The sequence below is a fragment of the Marmota monax genome, unplaced genomic scaffold, assembly GCF_021218885.2.
Source record: "Marmota monax isolate L192 unplaced genomic scaffold, Marmota_monax_Labrador192_F-V1.1 WCK01_AAM20220418_F8-fsc00037, whole genome shotgun sequence".
Classification (NCBI taxonomy): Eukaryota; Metazoa; Chordata; class Mammalia; order Rodentia; family Sciuridae; genus Marmota; species Marmota monax.
In genome coordinates this window covers 1,488,906-1,506,098 of record NW_026693245.1, presented here as the reverse complement: position 1 = coordinate 1,506,098, position 17,193 = coordinate 1,488,906, and the positions used below count along the sequence as shown (strand labels likewise).

The 17,193-nt window shown below is 42.2% G+C and overlaps 1 protein-coding gene across 1 annotated transcript in view; it reads right to left on the bottom strand.

The window, feature by feature from the left end:
- The window catches only part of Myo10 (myosin X), a 204,821-nt gene extending 188,042 nt beyond the window's left edge, over positions 1-16,779 (bottom strand). The window contains exon 1 of the mRNA XM_046456288.2: positions 16,318-16,779. Coding sequence (XP_046312244.1) covers positions 16,318-16,338 — 21 coding nt within the window. The 5' untranslated portion in view covers positions 16,339-16,779. The remainder of the gene's footprint in view (positions 1-16,317) is intronic.
- Positions 16,780-17,193: the final 414 nt, after the last annotated feature.

Below are 17,193 nucleotides of genomic sequence, written 5' to 3'. Positions count from 1 at the left end.
AGGTTCAGCAAGTAGAGTGCAGATTGCTGAGGCTGGCCCCTTCTATTCTTCTTCCATCTCAGAAACACACATATCGGGTTCCAGCACTCTTTGGCAAACTGGTCCTATTGTCCATGCCTTTGCATCTTAGAATAAGTGGAAACCCATCAGCAAGTAGTCTAGAAAATACAGCTACAGACCAATTACTCACTGATGCCTCAGAAATCAACTTTGGAATAAAAGAACTAAGATACAACCACAGACCCAGATATATAATAACCAAGATAGCTAAATGTAATGAAGGTATTAAAAGTAATAAAAATCAGATGAATGCATTATTCACAGATACTCCAAAAAGTACACCACAGGAAATTTCTTTGGCAGTGATGATTTTACTTAAAGACAAAGATGATTAAAAAACAAAATAAAAGAAAGTAAAATCTTATAGAAACAAGCCAATCTGATTTTCTTTCTTTTTGGTTCCAGAGATTGAACTTAGAGGCACTTAACCACTGAGCCATATCCCCAGCACTTTTTTATTTTTTATTTAGAGACAGGTCTCACTAAGTTGCTTAGGACCTCAGGCTGGCTTTGAACTTGCAATCCTCCTGCCTCAATCACCTGAGCTGCTGGGATTAAAGGCATGCATTATCATGCTGAGCTAAACTAATCTTCTTTATCAAGGCTTCTCAGTTCTGACACAGTTATCCTTTTGGACCAGATCAGTCTTTGTTGAGGGAACTGCCCTGTGTAATCTGGTGCTTAGAGCATCTTTGGTTCCTAACCCAGTAGAAACTGGTAATACTCTCCCCACATAGGTGGTAACAACCAAAAATGTCTCCAGACAATGGTAAATGTTCCCATAGAGACAAGACTGAATACTACTATTCCATATAAAACATAACTCTAACCCCACTCTGATGTTGTATCCAACCCTTGGCAATATCCAGGCTACACACGTTATCACAGAGAATTTATATCTGTTGATCTAACTATGCTAGTTGGTTTCTTTTTAAACTATAAAATCTGTATTTCTTAGGAAGGAAAAACATGAGCAGCTACCAAGTATCACTTCCTTAACTGAATTACAGCTTTGAAAAGTTGACTTAAATGTAAACCATTCATTATCTTTTAAAATCTCACACTGTGGACTGGGCTGTAATTCAGTGGTAGAGCACTTGCCTACCATGTCCAAGGCCCTGGGTTCAACCTCCAGCACTGAAAGGGGGGGGGGGGGAATGGTAGAGGGGAATCAATTTCCAAAATAGTTCCTTAAAATTTTTATCACTAAACTTGACTGAAACAGCACTTTTCTCCAGCTCTGGTAAGAAAGGTGTGAACAGACGACAAGCCCAAAGCTGTGACAACTGCCCATCCCATGAACAAAGTGGACAGAAGCGTCAACTCAGCAAGTTACAAGCAAGATTTATAAACTGTGCATGGAATCCAAAGCAAACATAGTCCATGGGAATATGAAGTTTCCTAAAAACAGACTAAAGTCCAGAAAAATTATTTAGGATATTCAGTGTGACCTGAGCCTTCAGCAGGGATGCTCCCTGGAAATATATAAAAACTACTGAAACTATTTTCTGAATCTTTTCCCTGAACAGAAGTTCTTCTTATGCCTACCACACAGCTGTAGCCAGAACAAAACAGCAGAAGCTCTGTTTTTGTTTTTTTTTTAATATTTTTTTTAGTTGTCAGTGGATACAATACCTTTATTTTATTTGTTTATATGTGGTACTGAGGATCAAACCCAGTGCTTCAAACGTGCTAGGCGAGCAAAAAGCTCTGCTTTTGCTTTGCTTTGATTATAAGAAAATTTGTATTCCTTGCTCCAGTCACTGGCAAAAATAGGTAATTCCTCTTAGGCTTCTATCACATGACTTTGGTCCACTTCATGTGGAGAAGCCAAATACACATTCCTGAAGATTTCCATACAGATTCTATTTTCACCTCTTTTACAAACTTGCACACACACTAAGCGAATTCATGTTCCACACAGCTAGACCCCTACCAAATCCCAGTTCTACCACTTCCCAGCAGTGTGAACTTGGGCAAATTACTTCCCTTTTCTGTGTTCTCATATGCAAAAATGGAGATAAAAACCATACTAACTGTATAGGACTATTGGACAGATTAAGTGAATTCATACATGCAAAGATATAGTGCAGTCCCTGACTGTGGTAAGTGTTCAATAAATTTTTAACCAGTAAAAACTGGATAGAAGGAAATGCAGATTCATTGAGGCTTAATGGCCAGCACAATGGCTGAGCCACATGTAGAGTTTCACTTATTCAAATTTGTACCAAAACCTCTGTACTATATCAAATCTTAGGTACACATATTTTCTTCTTTTGATAATTACACCACTGCCAAATTAAAGGGCACTGCTATCACACAAAAATCTACTTTTAAAAAAAGTTTTCTAAACTGAATTGTGATAAAGACAAGATATACCATCCTTTTAAATATACTCTAAAATTCTGTTTTCCACTAGGGAATAGCTATCCAACTTCATCAAACACTTCATAAGGCAAAAGAAAACCCTCTTGTGAGCCTTTAATTCTCCTGAGGATATCTAATTTCATTTCACACGCACATGCCAACTCTAAAGACTTGCATTTAGGGACTTGGTGGAGGTTTAAGTGCCAACGGTGATTTTAAGAGACTCAGTACATAACAATCTGAGTAATAGTTCTGACCCCATCATTTGATGATAGAGTTTAGATAAAGTAGCATTGCTATCTGTGCTGAAGAATAAAAGGAATCTACTTGAAATCTCAAAGGTAACATGAAAATAAATTCACATGCCTGCTAAAAGCCCTCTTAACTCCTTGAAAGAAGGACTTCTCTATTTCAGAAGCACATTTTCTTAAAATACAAACAATACATACTTATAGCCCACAAGCCTGCTGCAGCCAGGCTACAACTATTTTTGCTCCCCATTCTCATTCTCAGAACTGATGACTTATGTTTTAATTTTCTATGATAAAATACTGGAAATTAATAACTATGATGAAAAGACAGCTGCATAAATCACAATATATGCAAAGAGCCCCCGATTTGTTTACTCCTCAAAATATTGTGTGGTGAAACCCAGCCCCAATTTCATAATAAAGGGTACATTTTATCAGATGTTCTTTCTCCTAATGGATACTTTAAAAACAAGAAGAGATCCCATCTTTTAAATATTTTATAGGAAAGATGCACTGGTCTTATGTAAAAGATCCCTAAGTGACTACAATTTTAGAATCTAAAATACAGTAATTGAAGGTAAGAAGGAAATTGTTGCAGCTAAAAAACTCCATCACCATGAGGAACACAATTTTCAAACAGCATTGTTTTTGAACTGCTTACTGCTCTCTAAGAAGATAAGAGTTGGAAGCAGCCTCCCTACTGTCTCACACAGACTTGCCTTGTGGGCATGGGGTCATCAGAGTACTGTTTTGTCTGTCATAGGAATTGTGTTGCCAAGATTTTCCTTCTTTTGGGATTCTTCTCAAAAATAGGTGCCAAGTTCAACTTCAAGGTTATGAAGTTCAGGTGCAGATTATAAATTCTGCACTGATTTTTTTTTTTTAAGACCTTGAGAATTACTGAAATTCTCAGATGTTCCTCATGGTGATAGGGTTTTTCAGCTGTAACAATTTCCTTCTTGCCTTCAGGCAGATCTGATGTCTGAAAATTCCACTTCTTTATAGCAAATAGCTTATTTACTAGATTTAGGCAAAAATCTTTGGGAACGTGGCCTTGGTCAAAGACTTTGTTTCCCACGCCAATAGCTGTAACTGCCTCCACCAGGAACCATGAAGCCACAATACTCAATGTGATCTCTACAGGTGCACACATATATAGGACATATACGCATGTATAGGGCCTACACAGTTGGCCATCTACAACTGTAGGTTCTGCAGCTATGGATTCCATTAGCTATGGTTCAAAAACACTGAAAACAAACAAACAACAACAAAAACCCAGTCTTTACTAAATGCACGCAGACTTTTTTTCTTGTCACACTGTTCCCTGAACAATAGTTTAACAACTATTTACGTAGCATTTTCATTGTAGTCAGTATTACAAGTAATCCAGAGATGACAAAGTATTTGAAAGATATGCACAGGTTAGCAGTACCATTTTATACAGGGACTTGAGCATCACAGGGTTTTGATATCCGAGGGGATCTTAGAACAAATCCCCATGAACACTGGAGGACAACTGTATGTTAGATTTATACACACACACACTAATTTAAACAAAAGTCTTTATCTCTTTCATAGTTGAGAGATACTGGCTCACCGACCTGTTGCTGAAATACTAGACACACTTTATACACACCCTTGGGGTAACAAACAAGGGCAACTGAATGTTTTTCATATAAAACAACAGTGTTCCAAAGAAAATTACTATGTAGAGAAATTCTTTGACTTGACTTTCACAGACAATCTCAGTGGTAAGAGCAGAATACAGGGTGTCTCCCCAGGGCTCAGAACCAATCTCAACTAAGATTTTAATTACAAATGGGAAAAGACAGCAAGATGGGCAGGGAGGGGTTGGGGGAGACCTGAGTACAGCAAGCTGGCTCAGAAACGGGAAGTAATGGTAAAGGTAGGTCAGAGAGTTCCAGGACTGGGAGAGCTGGAGACAGCCCCATCCCTGGCTGATCAGGTGGCTCTCACCTGGTGTATTAAAAAAGTGAAAGAGAACACTGCACTTTCATGGGATTTGCCTCTCTTTTAAGATATTTGAGGGTTTTGTTTGGGTTTTTGCATTGAACCCCATAAACATTTTTCAAAGTATAAGGCCAGAGGCTATAAGTAGTAAGCTGCAAGAAAAAGCTCCTGTCCAGCATGAAATAACTGGAATAAGTACTCCCCTAGCTTCCACACTGGTGCATTCCTCCCCTACAGAGGACCAGAGCACCAGAGAGTATGGAAGGAACCAAAGGACCAGCTGCTGGTCTCAGGTCATCCAGCACCTTATTTACATACTCTGAGCAGGTTCCTAGGGAGCACCTGTTTTTGAAACCAGAGCAGCAGGGCTCCCTGCCGAGCCACAAACCTTTGGGTAGAGTCTGTCCCAGGCCTTTTCAACTTTTTCTTGTCAAACACCTTTTCATGAGGACAATCCACTCACTGTCACCACCACTATTATGTCTGAGTCATAGAGACTTTCAATGTCCTTAGAAGTCTTGGTTTACATCAAAGAAATCCCCCTGCCACTTGGTCCTACTGAGATGCTGATGAATGACAGGAACAGCCTGTTGTATTTTTTTCAGGGTCCCAAAGAGTCTTGTCCAGGGCTGGGGGTGTAGCTCTGTAGTAGAGCAATTGCCTAGTGTGCCTGAGGAGGCCCTGGATTGGACCTCAATCACCATAAATTTTTTTAAAAAATGTTTTGTTTTGTTTTCAAGAATTCTTGTCAACCAAGGAGATTGAGGCAGGAGGATCCCAAGTTCAAAGTCAGCCTCAGCAACTTAGCAAGACGCTGGCTGAAATTTTTAAAAATTTTTAATTTTTTTAAAAAAGGCCAGGGGATGTAAGTCAGTGATTAAATGCCCTGGTTCAATTCCTGTTCTTAAGGCTTTAGGTGAGAAGACAACCTCCTTCTTCCCAAAGGAGAACAACTGTCAGTGTAATACTCAGTAGAACCAATATTTCTCTAATGCTCTAGAGAAAGGATCTAAAAGAGCACTTGGGGGTGAAGGAACCCAGATGGAACCAGTGGAAGCCTTAGGGCGGAGAGCACAGCTGCACGGGAACCTCCTACCCAGGCTGACTAACTCAACACAGGACTCAACATGGAGTTAGGACTATAATGCCCACAACTCATGGGGAGAATCTGGACCAGATAGAATAAAATTTCAGCACCGAGAAATGTGTGGTCCCCATCACTCAGAGAGATGAAAACAATCAGGAAATAGTAGAGATGAGGAAGGCAAAAAATGCTATTGAGACCTAAGTTTAATCTAAAGCCAGAAGAGTGTGGACAGAGCACAGTAGTGCTCAACTGGGGGCAATCCCCACACACACACATCAGGAAGAAACCTGGAGACACCTGACTCTGGAAATATGCAGTGCTACTGGCATCTAGGGTCTAAAGGACAGTGATGATGCTCAAAATCCTATAATGCACAGGACAGGTCCCCACAACAAAGATTTGGTTGAAAACATCAAAGATGCCAGGGTTGAGAAGACCTTAAAAGAGGGCACACTTGCCCACATCTGAAAATCGGAGGTTGAAAATTACCTGAGGGTGGTCCACTCTGGTCAACAGCAGGAAATCAGATAAGCAGATGTTAAAAAAAAAAAAAACAAAAAAAAAAAACCTAGCAGTGGCAGAAGAAGTCAGCGCATCCAATCCAGGAGTTTTGTTTCTGAAAACACTTAACCATCTCCACAGGTAGGTTTTGAGCATGTGCTCTTTTCTGCAGCAGTAAGATGGCCAGTCTCCATGAGAGTACTAGTTTTTTCAACCTTCACATTGATAAATCCCCTGGGGTCACATCATTAGAAGGAAAAGTGGGCGGAAATAAACAGAAGCAAACCTGTCCTAAATGACAATGGCATACATTGTTAAAGGCAGAGTGTGTCTTCACTTGGCATTCAACACTTTCATTTTGAAATCTATGGAAAGATCTCCTGGGTTAATAAATAATGAGCTTAAACACACCCATTACCTCCCCCCCCACACACACACATAACAAGTTCCATGTTACTTTAATCTCCACAGTCAGAATAGCAACCACATATTAATTATTGTTGCCCAGGGTTAACTCCAAGGACACTACAAGACAAAAGAATGCAAATTCCACACAAAACAACTCCCCATAAAATGTCCAATGGCTCCCAGGTGATGCACATCCAAGTCTATTTCTTTGTTGTTGTTTAGTTTTTGCAGGATTGGGCACTGAACCCAGGGCCTCACCATGCTACGTAAATGCTCTATCACTGAGCTATACCACCAGCCCCATCCAGGTCCCTTAGTGGTGTTTTGGCCTTAAATAAACATCAGTAACCAGGCTGGGATGAAGTGAGGGGTTATATCAATCAATAGCCTTGCTTATAATTAACCAAGAAGTACAGAAGAGCCTAAAAGTAGAAGCATAAATCTAGGATCCTGTGTGCTAACTTCCTCCACAAACAGTGCATTTCATTAAGATTCTCATAAGAAAATACAAAATCCCTATGACCATAAATACATCATGGTGGGGGTGTCTCAGCTGTGCTTCCTACAAGCTATACTGACTCCTCTCTTCAAGCTTTTGCCACCAATTAGTCCAAGTCAAAATATGCAAACCCTCTGATCAAACAACTCCACTCCTGAAAAATTTTACCTTCAAGAAATAATCAAACAAGTGTGCAATGATCTAGGTACAACAATGTTCAGGAGTTATTATAAAAGGAAACATCTAGAGACAACCTAAAATGATCATATAATTGTCAACATATCCCCCAAAAGAATGAGCAGTGCTACAGAGCCCCAGAACCCTGCCAGGGGCTGTAGATTTTTGAGTGCCAATACTTCACCAAGACAAAAAAAAAAGGGGGTGGGAGGCAGAAATTTGTCAAACTGCAAATCATGGTTATGGTGGAAAGTAGTACTGATTTTGAATCTGAACTAGAAGCAATTATTTGGTCTGTACTATCACTATGAATAGTATCATCAAAGCTTCCCCAAACTCCAAACAGAACTAATTTGACGATTTCATTTTAAAATCATGCTTAGCATAATTTGAGACAAAATTTGTACTTAATCAAAAAGGAATAAAATGTAAAATATGCAACAAACATGGTATTTCAAGAAAATATTTAAAAATCTGAATAAGAAAACCTTTTGTGTGGATAAGAAGGAAAAGACTGGGCTGAGGCTGGGGCTCAGCAGTAGAGTGCTCACCTAGCATGTGCAAGGGCCTGGGTTCAATCCTCAGCACTATATTTAAAAAAAAAAAAAAAAAAAAAACCCTAAATATTAAAAAAGAAGAAGAAGGAAAGGAAAAGACACAATTTCCAAATAATTTCACATAGACTTTTTTCTGGGCAATGAGCACAGATGTATCCTTAAAGATTTCTTTTTAAATTTTATTTATTTATTTATATGTGGTGCTGAGAATCGAACCCAGTACCTCACACATGCTAGGCAAGTGCTCTACCACTGAGTCACAATCCCAGCCAAAGGTTTTTAAATGATTGACTCCAGCCTTCATTTTCTTTACAGCACTGAGAAGAGTGAAGAACAATTGAAGAAGGCACAGCTCAGTGGCAGAGGGCTTGCCTAGTAAGTGCAAGCCTAGTTTCAATCCCCAGCAAAACAAAAGAGAGGCTAAAAAAAAAAAAAAAATGCTTTAAAAAATGGTGAAAATGAGGGCTGAGGTTGTGGCTCAGTGGTAGAGCACATGTGAGGCCCTGGGTTGGATCCTCAGCACCACAAAAAAATAAATAAAGTAAAGGCATTGTGTCCATCTACAACTTAGAAAAAAAAAGAAATGGTGAAAATGACAGAGACTTATTAAGTTCAAATATTTTGTAATACTTCATACAATCAATAAACTATCATCTGCAATTTCATAAATTTTTTTAATGTAAATATTGCTCTATGAAGTTTATTAACAACGTTAGTATCTACTATCCTGCCTCAGCAAAGCAAGCCTCCTCTAGACTAAAATTAATAGAAGAACAATCTAAGAACCGCAAGGATTCAAACCACTTGCTTATGGTTTTCTATGATGGCGTTACTATCCGTACAATACAGATGATGGGAAAAATCTTCCCTATAACCATACAAATTAGTGATTTTGCTAAAATATGGGCAAGAAAAATAGATTCATGGAAACTGTGGCACCCATGTCTTTATTACTCATGCAAACGTCACTACGCATAAAGAGATCATCCAGACATGGGTAACTGTCATTAAATTCCTTGGATACCCTGCTGATTTTCAGCAATAACTTTAGCTTTAAATATATTTTTCAATTCTGTCTTATAAAGGTATGTTTGTCAATGTAACGTAGAAGACATTTTACTTGCCAGTTTGTGAGCCTGGCTCATAATGTTAAATATTCAGATATGTGATATGGGGCCTACATTTATCCTCTTGGCCATGGCCCTGCAAATGGTCCTGCTAATCAAAGAGCTGCCTGTGCACATGCAAGTTTTCTAACATTTAAAGCTCTTCTCAATCAACTCTTATGTTTAAAAAAAAACAATATAGGCTTATATACACAGAGGCATAGGGGGCCAAGACAAAGCATATACCGCTGAACACAAGAGAGCTTCTTTTCATCTGCAGATGATGGCATTCTCTAAACCTAGCATAGTTTCTAAACTTAGTACATGTTCAATGCAGGATTAAGGAAAGAAAAAATGAATTTACAGATGACATGTAAACATACAGTAAAGTCTTTAGAGTAAATCTGTGTTTATCCAAGCTTTTATTTTTTTTCTTCAGCACACTCCTCAGAATTAAGTCTGTACCTCCACACAATGTATGCCACAGTCAGTGGATATGACCCACATATTATTCAAGGACACCCCCCCAAAAAATTTAAAGAATTATGGAATTCTTTGGGGACCCAATTAAAGAGACCAAGTAAAAACTTCCATGGGTGGGGTTGTAACGCAGTGGTAGAGCTCTTGCCTAGCAAGTGTGAGGTACTAGGTCTGATTCTCAGAACCATATATAAATAAATAAATAAAGTTCTATTAACAACTAAAAAAATATATTAAAAAAGAAAAGAAAAGAAAAACACGTCCATTCTATTCTAACACCCCCAAATCCTGTTTCATCTTGGGCTAAGAATCACCAACAGTAATAAAGGTAAAGTGTTGCCATCCCAAAGTGCCAAGAGTCAGTCTTGCCTACCTCTTCTTTCCTAGTATAAATATCTCATTTTTAATTACTACAACTTAAAATGCATTTATACAGAGGCAACTATAATCCTTAAGAGCAGATACTGAAGGTAGAGCAATTACTTGTCCAGCTCCCCTATCACTCTCTTGCGCTGTGTCTCAACAGGCCAGTGGAGGCTTTGCCACAAGAACTCCAACACCTTTCCTTGTAACTGGCAGAGTCAGCTGGTATGACGTCATGTGATGTGAGATGCCAGATTTAAACTGGGGACTCACGTTTCTTCCTTGAGGCCCGGAGGACACATTTTCCAAATAGCTCTTAGCAAGGCCACAAAATGTTTTATTCAAGGAATGCTCTTTGAGAAGTGATCTGACCTGACCTGCCGTCAGTGCAACAATGAATAAGCTAAAGCGGGAATAACTGACGCAGACAAAGGCTGGAAAAGTAGCCAGAATCTTTCATCAAAAGAAGAGATAACATCAGAAAACCTCAAAGAATACTCCAATAATTGAGGTAGAAATGGGCAAAACAATGAGACTTACCTTTTCTTTCAATAAATTAAATACTTCTCAGTTTTTAATCTAGTTTTCTAAGGGCCTCATTATGTAAATCCTCCTCCTACCCTGAGAAGGTTGGGGCTGACAGCTCTAGAAACTATATTCCCAAGTATAAAGGAAGTCAAATAAATATTGGTGGCATGTTCAAAATCTGATCATTTTCCTGTTGGGTTTTCAAAGTTTCTGGAGTGAGGACCAACCACTTATTTTCCCAGATTTCCATGCAGTTTTCAACTCAAAAAAAAAAAAAAAATCACTTATGAACTGCTTACTATATACAGAACTCCAACAGCAAACCTAGAAAAGATGACACAAGCTGAAGGCAAAGGAAATGAATAGGACTGAAAAGCCCAGCTACAAAGGGCCCTCCACGACTCTGTAGACAGCGTACCCAGGTTCAAATAATAACCAGTTTATTTTCTAGCTGTGTGACATTGGGCCAGTTACTTAACCTTTCTGGGCCTCACTTTCTTCATCTATGGAGCAGATATAATTATAGAGCCTTACTCATATGGTTGTTAAGTGGATTTAATGACTTACTGAATGTCAACTGCTTGGCAGCATGCCTGGCACATAGTAAGGACTGAACAAACACAAGCCGTATTTATTATTATCTTCAAAGAACTGTAAAAGTGCTTCATAATCAAGGGAAAAGGTGAGATGCATCTCCCCTCCCATCATAAAATCTGCACTCTGGGGGAAAATACCTGCTATTCAAGGGGTCAAATCCCTCCCTTGAGGACCTTTTCATGAACACGAGTTAATAAAGCTTATTTAGTAGTGAGATACTTTAACTCTCCCGGCTCAGTTTACACATTTGAAAAGGGGAATATAAAGACACTTTACGTGTCTTTATACTTTATGTGTAAAGTGTCTTTATGTTCCTTCAGCTAACTCTAATTGAGCTAGCAAACAACTCTCAAGTTCCTCCTAAGCCCAAGACAGAAAGAGAAGAAGTAGGCTTGGGAGCAGGAGAATAGGACTCCCGTGAACTAGACCTTTGGGGACAGTTTCAAAAAGGAGCTAGACAGGCAGGATACTGATCAGCAGAGAGGAGGGTGTGCGCAGAGGTTTGCAGTAGGAAGGGTTACAGATCCTTTGGAGCAGAATTCACGTAGGGCAAAAGAATAACGAGAGGGTTGCAAGATCAGAAGGCCTTGAAAACCAGACTAAGGATTTGAACTTAATTTTATAAGGATACTCTTTACACAGAATTCTAGAAATATAAAAGTTGCCAAGAGAATCCAGGTTGAAAAGGTGAGAAATCAAATTGGCGCCAACCAGCCCAGGAACTGATCCTAGGGAACATCTCCCAGGCCACGATTTCCCTGGACCAGTGAGTAGTGGTACTTCATTCACCATCGAGGGCGGTTCCTTCTTAATTTTTAGGTACAGTTACTATTACCTTTTCCCCCAACACTGAATTTTGTTTATTCTATTTTTTATGTGGTTCTGGGGTTGAAATCCAGGGCCCTGAGCATGTGAGACAAGCACTCTACCACTGAGCTACATCCCAGCTACTGTAACTGACCTTTCATTATGGCTCATATACTATGTGCCAAGTGCTCTGTAAATCTTACCACAAATTGCCTGAAAACTAAGCAAGAGAGATACTACTATGCCCACATACTAACCAGACAGTTAAAGGCTAGATAACCTGGCCAGGAGGCCACAAATGGTGAGGGGTGGATGGAGCTGGGCTTCAACTATAGGAAGGGGATGCTGTTCACCAGGCCTAGGTGCATTTAGGCAGAAGGAAACAGTGGCCACCTAATACAGGCTCAACCAGTGGCTCATTCTTGAATGTCCCTAGCAGATCAGTGACATGAACATGTTATGTACCAGTGACTCTGAATCCAAAATTTTGAAATCCAGTAATAATAAGGTACCCAAATCCCACCAGTCACAGTAGCAGATGAGCATAGTCAAGGTTCATGTCCTCAAAGGTGACTGCACTTACAGCCAGAAGAGCTGGAAAAGCAAACACTGCTCTCCGGACCACTCTGGTTGAACAGCAAAGGAAGGTCCTGCACATGCTGGTTTGTGCCTGATTAGGGAACAGGTAAAAGAGCAACAACAGGCAGGCCATCTGAGAGGAGCAGAGTTTCCTGGCCAGCCTGGCCAAGGAGCTCATTGCTCCCTGCTAACAACTGCCCTGCCTGCAGCTGCTCCCAGGGCTTTGCTGTCCCCAACACAGCAGGGACAAAAGAAAAAAAAAAAAAAAAAGCACTTGACAATAGAAATTCTTCTGGACCATGCAGAAAAGGCAGGACACTAGAAAGCCTCTGGGAGACAAAGAAAAAGGGACCTACCTAATGTCCTCATATGATTTCACAGTGACCAAAGGGGCTACCTTTCAGGACATGGTGAGACAGGAAGTCTTCAGGCACACTGAGAGGTGATTTAGTGTGGGGGGCAGCTGCCCCAAACAGCAATGTCTCAGTGTTTTACTAATAAGAAAAATGTCAATAGATTGAAATATATCTATGCACACATACACACAAACACACACATATACACACACACTAGAAAAGGGAGAAAAGCAGGCTTGGGAACTTTGCTTTGTAGCTTAAAAAAAAGCTCCAGGTGATAACCAAAACCATGGCGTCTTCTCAGGTTAAGTGGAAAAAGAGGTCAGTGCTTCCATTTCACATCTGTGGAGATGCGTTCATTCCCACCCAGACTGAACCAAGCCATGAGAAAGAGGTGCAGCTGGGATATTTTCCACTGAGAATTTATCCCTTACAGCATTAATACCTGCTTTCTATATTGGTATTTGAGTGCCTACTTGTGTACATTTTACATGATCTATTCAGAAAAATCAAAATGTTCATTTATGTCTCATTAATAATCCTCAAAATATCTTGCACTTAAATAGCCATTATGCCACACCTATGCCTAAAATAGAAAACATGAAAAGTCAAGTTCATTTGGAAATTACTGGCCCCCACTGTACTTGGCCCTGGGGACATGGAAACGGCGTCCAAAACATCAACCAGTTTGCACAGTAGTCTTGCCACTTTTTTAGCTGAGCCTTTTCTTTGCTTTTTTTTTTTTTTTAACTGATTTTGGTTAGCCGTACCTAAACTTAGTTTCTGTCTGAAGTCAGCTTTTGTTTTTTACGACTTACTTAGAATCGCCCGACCTGTGCACACACAATTAACTCGAGAGAAGCCATAAAAATCTAATGAAGGCCAAGAAGAAACTGAAACCTGACTGGGGAGTTTGGCGCCCTCCCTCTCTCCAATCCTGGAGCACATTTTGAAGTCAGCTGTGTCAGCTGACTGGCACAAGCCTCACAGGCTTCCCTGGCCCCAGGCCGGCCATAAGATGCCTGATCCCATTTAACACAGGCAAGCACAGACAAGAAGGCGGCGTTTGCCTGGCGTACAGGAATTGGTACCGAGAGGCAACTGCCTCATGCAGACGTTTTGGGGTGTGACAACTTGAGAGTGAGGTTATTACCAGCATGTAATGAGTAAGTCAGGGATGCTACTCAATGCACAGGACAATCTCCCTGACAGTCCAACAAACATCTATCCAGCCTACAAGGTCAATAGTACCCAGTTAGAGAAACCCTGGTCTAACTGTGAGGAGCAGCTGCAATTCACAAGTAGCTCCTATTTTTTCCTTATTATTTGACTATTCATACATAAAACACACAATATCTAATTCTGTATTTTTTTTTTCAGTTGTTAGCATGAGCTTCATACTGTTGTCTGGCAAGCAGCAAGTCATTATCTCTAAATCATAGTAAAAGTTAGCAAAGAACAATAGTATACTACTTAGTGATAAGGAGGCCCTACAAGTTGGCTGTCCTTGGGAATCTATCACTTCCATGCTTAATGTTTCTATTCTAACAGAGCATTAAAACATGTTCTTCATTGGACGATTTAACAAAAGGATGCTCTGTTAGAAGACATTAAAAAGAGAAAGAGAGAAGAGGGTCTACATTAGGAGTGTGTCTCCAACTAACATACCACCTGTTTGGCATCTCTGGCCCTGCTGCTTCCCTAAGTTATTATTTTTAGGGGTGGAAATTTGAAGTCTGATTGGAAATTACTAGATTGAAAATCTAACCTTAAATAAATGAGAATTTCCCAGAAGCTTGAAAGTCCTTAGTAGCAAAGAAGAAGGCTCTGCATTCTGCAACATGTTCTTCAACCTTGGACAAGTGACTAATCACATTTGGGTTAAGATTTTTCATGTAGAAAATGAAGAGGATGGAGTAGACAATGGGTAAAGGCTAATTTCAGTATTATCTTAATCACTGAAATTAAAACTAGCATCCAAGTCTCCTTACCCAAGGTAAGTGCAAGGAAAAAAGAATTCATAATCCAAAGTCCAATAGGGAACATGAGATCAGAACTTGGAGATCTAGCATGTTATCCTGAAGTTCCTCCCACTTACACTAGAGGGCACAGTTCTTCCCAAGGGGAGGCCACAGACAGCCACCCCCCCCCAGTCCCCCTCCCGCCCCCTCCCCGGACTGCAGGCTTCAGGATGGTGACCCCAGAAACTGTACACAAATTCTATGTTTCATCAGTTTTTCTGAAGGACCCAGAGCACCAAAACAAACAAACACACCAAGTAAAGACTTTCCCTAGAGGCAGAGCCCCAGTTTTCTTACAGATGAAAGCAATTAAAACAGAAGCCCTAAGGTCATGACAAACTACAACTCGCAAAAGTCCTGGTGCCTTTTCACATGAAAACAAAAGCCCACGGATTTTAGAATATGCTAAGGTCTCACAATTGTGTATTTTGCCTTTCCTTTAAATAAACATATGTATTGATGGATGATTAATTTTCTCCAGTCTACCTTTCACAATGAATGAGGCAGCACTTTGAAAAATTGAATATTATCATGCAAGAATATTTCACTTGGCTATTAGAAGTAGCTGTCTTAGAACAGCAAGTGAGCATCTAAAGAAGAGGGAAACGTGAAATATTATATCCAATTTAAGGCAGAAAAAAATAAGTTAACTAACACTAAGGCAAACCCTCACCAATCTGATTTGCTAGAAATTTCAAGATTATCCTAAGATTCACAAAACATCCCCAGGCGTTCAACGAAATTCACATCAGTCTCCCTCAAGTCAAATAAGTTTACTTTGAGCCACTTCAAACCTCAAACTTAAACAGAATTTATTAAATAAACACAACCAAGAAAGGAAAAAGGAGCCAAGAAACCACAGCAACTCTCGATCCCAGAAGGGAAAAAGTTTCTAGTAACTGGTGTCCAGCCTAAAGAGGGCATCGGTTTTGTCTCTTAAAATAACCAGTTTTCCCTCAACGAATTTGCTTTAAATTCAAAAATTAATAAGGACAGACAGCACACATACAGGATCTTTTGATCCCATGCTCTGGAATTATCCAAACCCGACATAAGCACTTCTTGGTGAGCATGGAACCCGTGCTCCAAAGAGGTCTGGCAGGCAGAGAACACAAGTGACTGATTAAACCCTTGTCGCCCCCTCCCACACTGCCCTGAGCCGGCTCCTTGGGAAGAGTTTGCAGCACCCCTACACAGGAAGCCCGCACGTTTTGCAAAGGAAATGCCAGACCAGACCTTTCTTGGAGAAAGGCACGTCCGTGCTGAGCATTTTATGGGGCTTCCTGCAGCCAGGCAGCTCTTTCCGGGACTCACCTGGTGCGGGTACCGCGGGACACCCGGGGAGCCAGCCACCCACACACAGGGCCACGCACCTTCGCCACCTCCCGGACACACCGAGCGCGGGACAAAACACAACCTGCCCGGGCTTACTCATCGCAGGCTCCCGGCCGGTTAGGGGGGTGGGAGACTTCAGGCGGCTCCCGGAAAGTTTCCCCTCTCCGATCGGGGAAGGCGCCGCGTGCCGCGCCCAGGCAGACCCCGCGCCCTCGGCCCCTCGCCCCGGGGCAGCCGGGTCGAACCGCGGCCGGGAGCACTCACCTCGGGGAAGAAGTTGTCCATTGTTCCGGCGCGCTCCCCGGCTGGCCGAGCGCGGCTCGCGGAAGTCAGCGCGGCGGCAGGTCCGGGAAGCCGTCGTGTCACGGCGCGGCTCCCAGGGACTCCAGCCCGCGGGGCGCCCCCGCAGCCATCGCCCGATGCCCTTCTCGTCTTTCTCACCTTTTGTTTGCCCAAACCCAAGTCTCTACCTCATCCGTCCCAACTACAGCCTTTGTCTCTTCTTGCTCCAAGTTCCTCACTTCTGGGCTAAGCGCTCCAGAGCGCAGAACAGCTGGTGGCACATTCCTCCCCCGGGTAGGGGGAGGGCGGCGGGGGTCTGGTGAGCGCGCCCCCTCCCTCTGCGCTCCGCTGCGGGCGCTCGGGGCGGGCAGCGGGACAGCCGGCCACAAAGCGCGCCCGAGTGGCTCTGCCCGCACGAGCCGCAGCGGTGAGCAGTCCGGCGCCGCGGCTCAGCCGGCTCTCGCCCGCGGGAGCCTCAGCGACAGCGCGCGTCCCGCCCACCACAGCGCCCCGCCTCCGGCCCCGCCCCGCAGGGAGCTGAGCCCCGCCCCTCCCCATGCCGTCCCGCCCCCCCGGGGCCCCGCTCTCAGCCCGCCACCGACCCGGCGCCCGCCCCGCCCACTGCGCTCGGCGCGCCTTGGAGCTGGGAGGTTCGTGGATCGCAAAGCACTGGGTGGTCCTCCCGCGGGGTCCACCTTAGCACTGGCGGGGGACGTGACTCTTCCTTGTAGTGATAGAGACTAAATAGTCATGGGAAGTGGGGCAGAGTCCTCACTGCCTTTGATGTTAGCGGACCCTGGAACGAGCTCGGCACCGGTCTCAGTGCAGCTCCGCGCTGGACGGCGCGGTCCGCCAAGA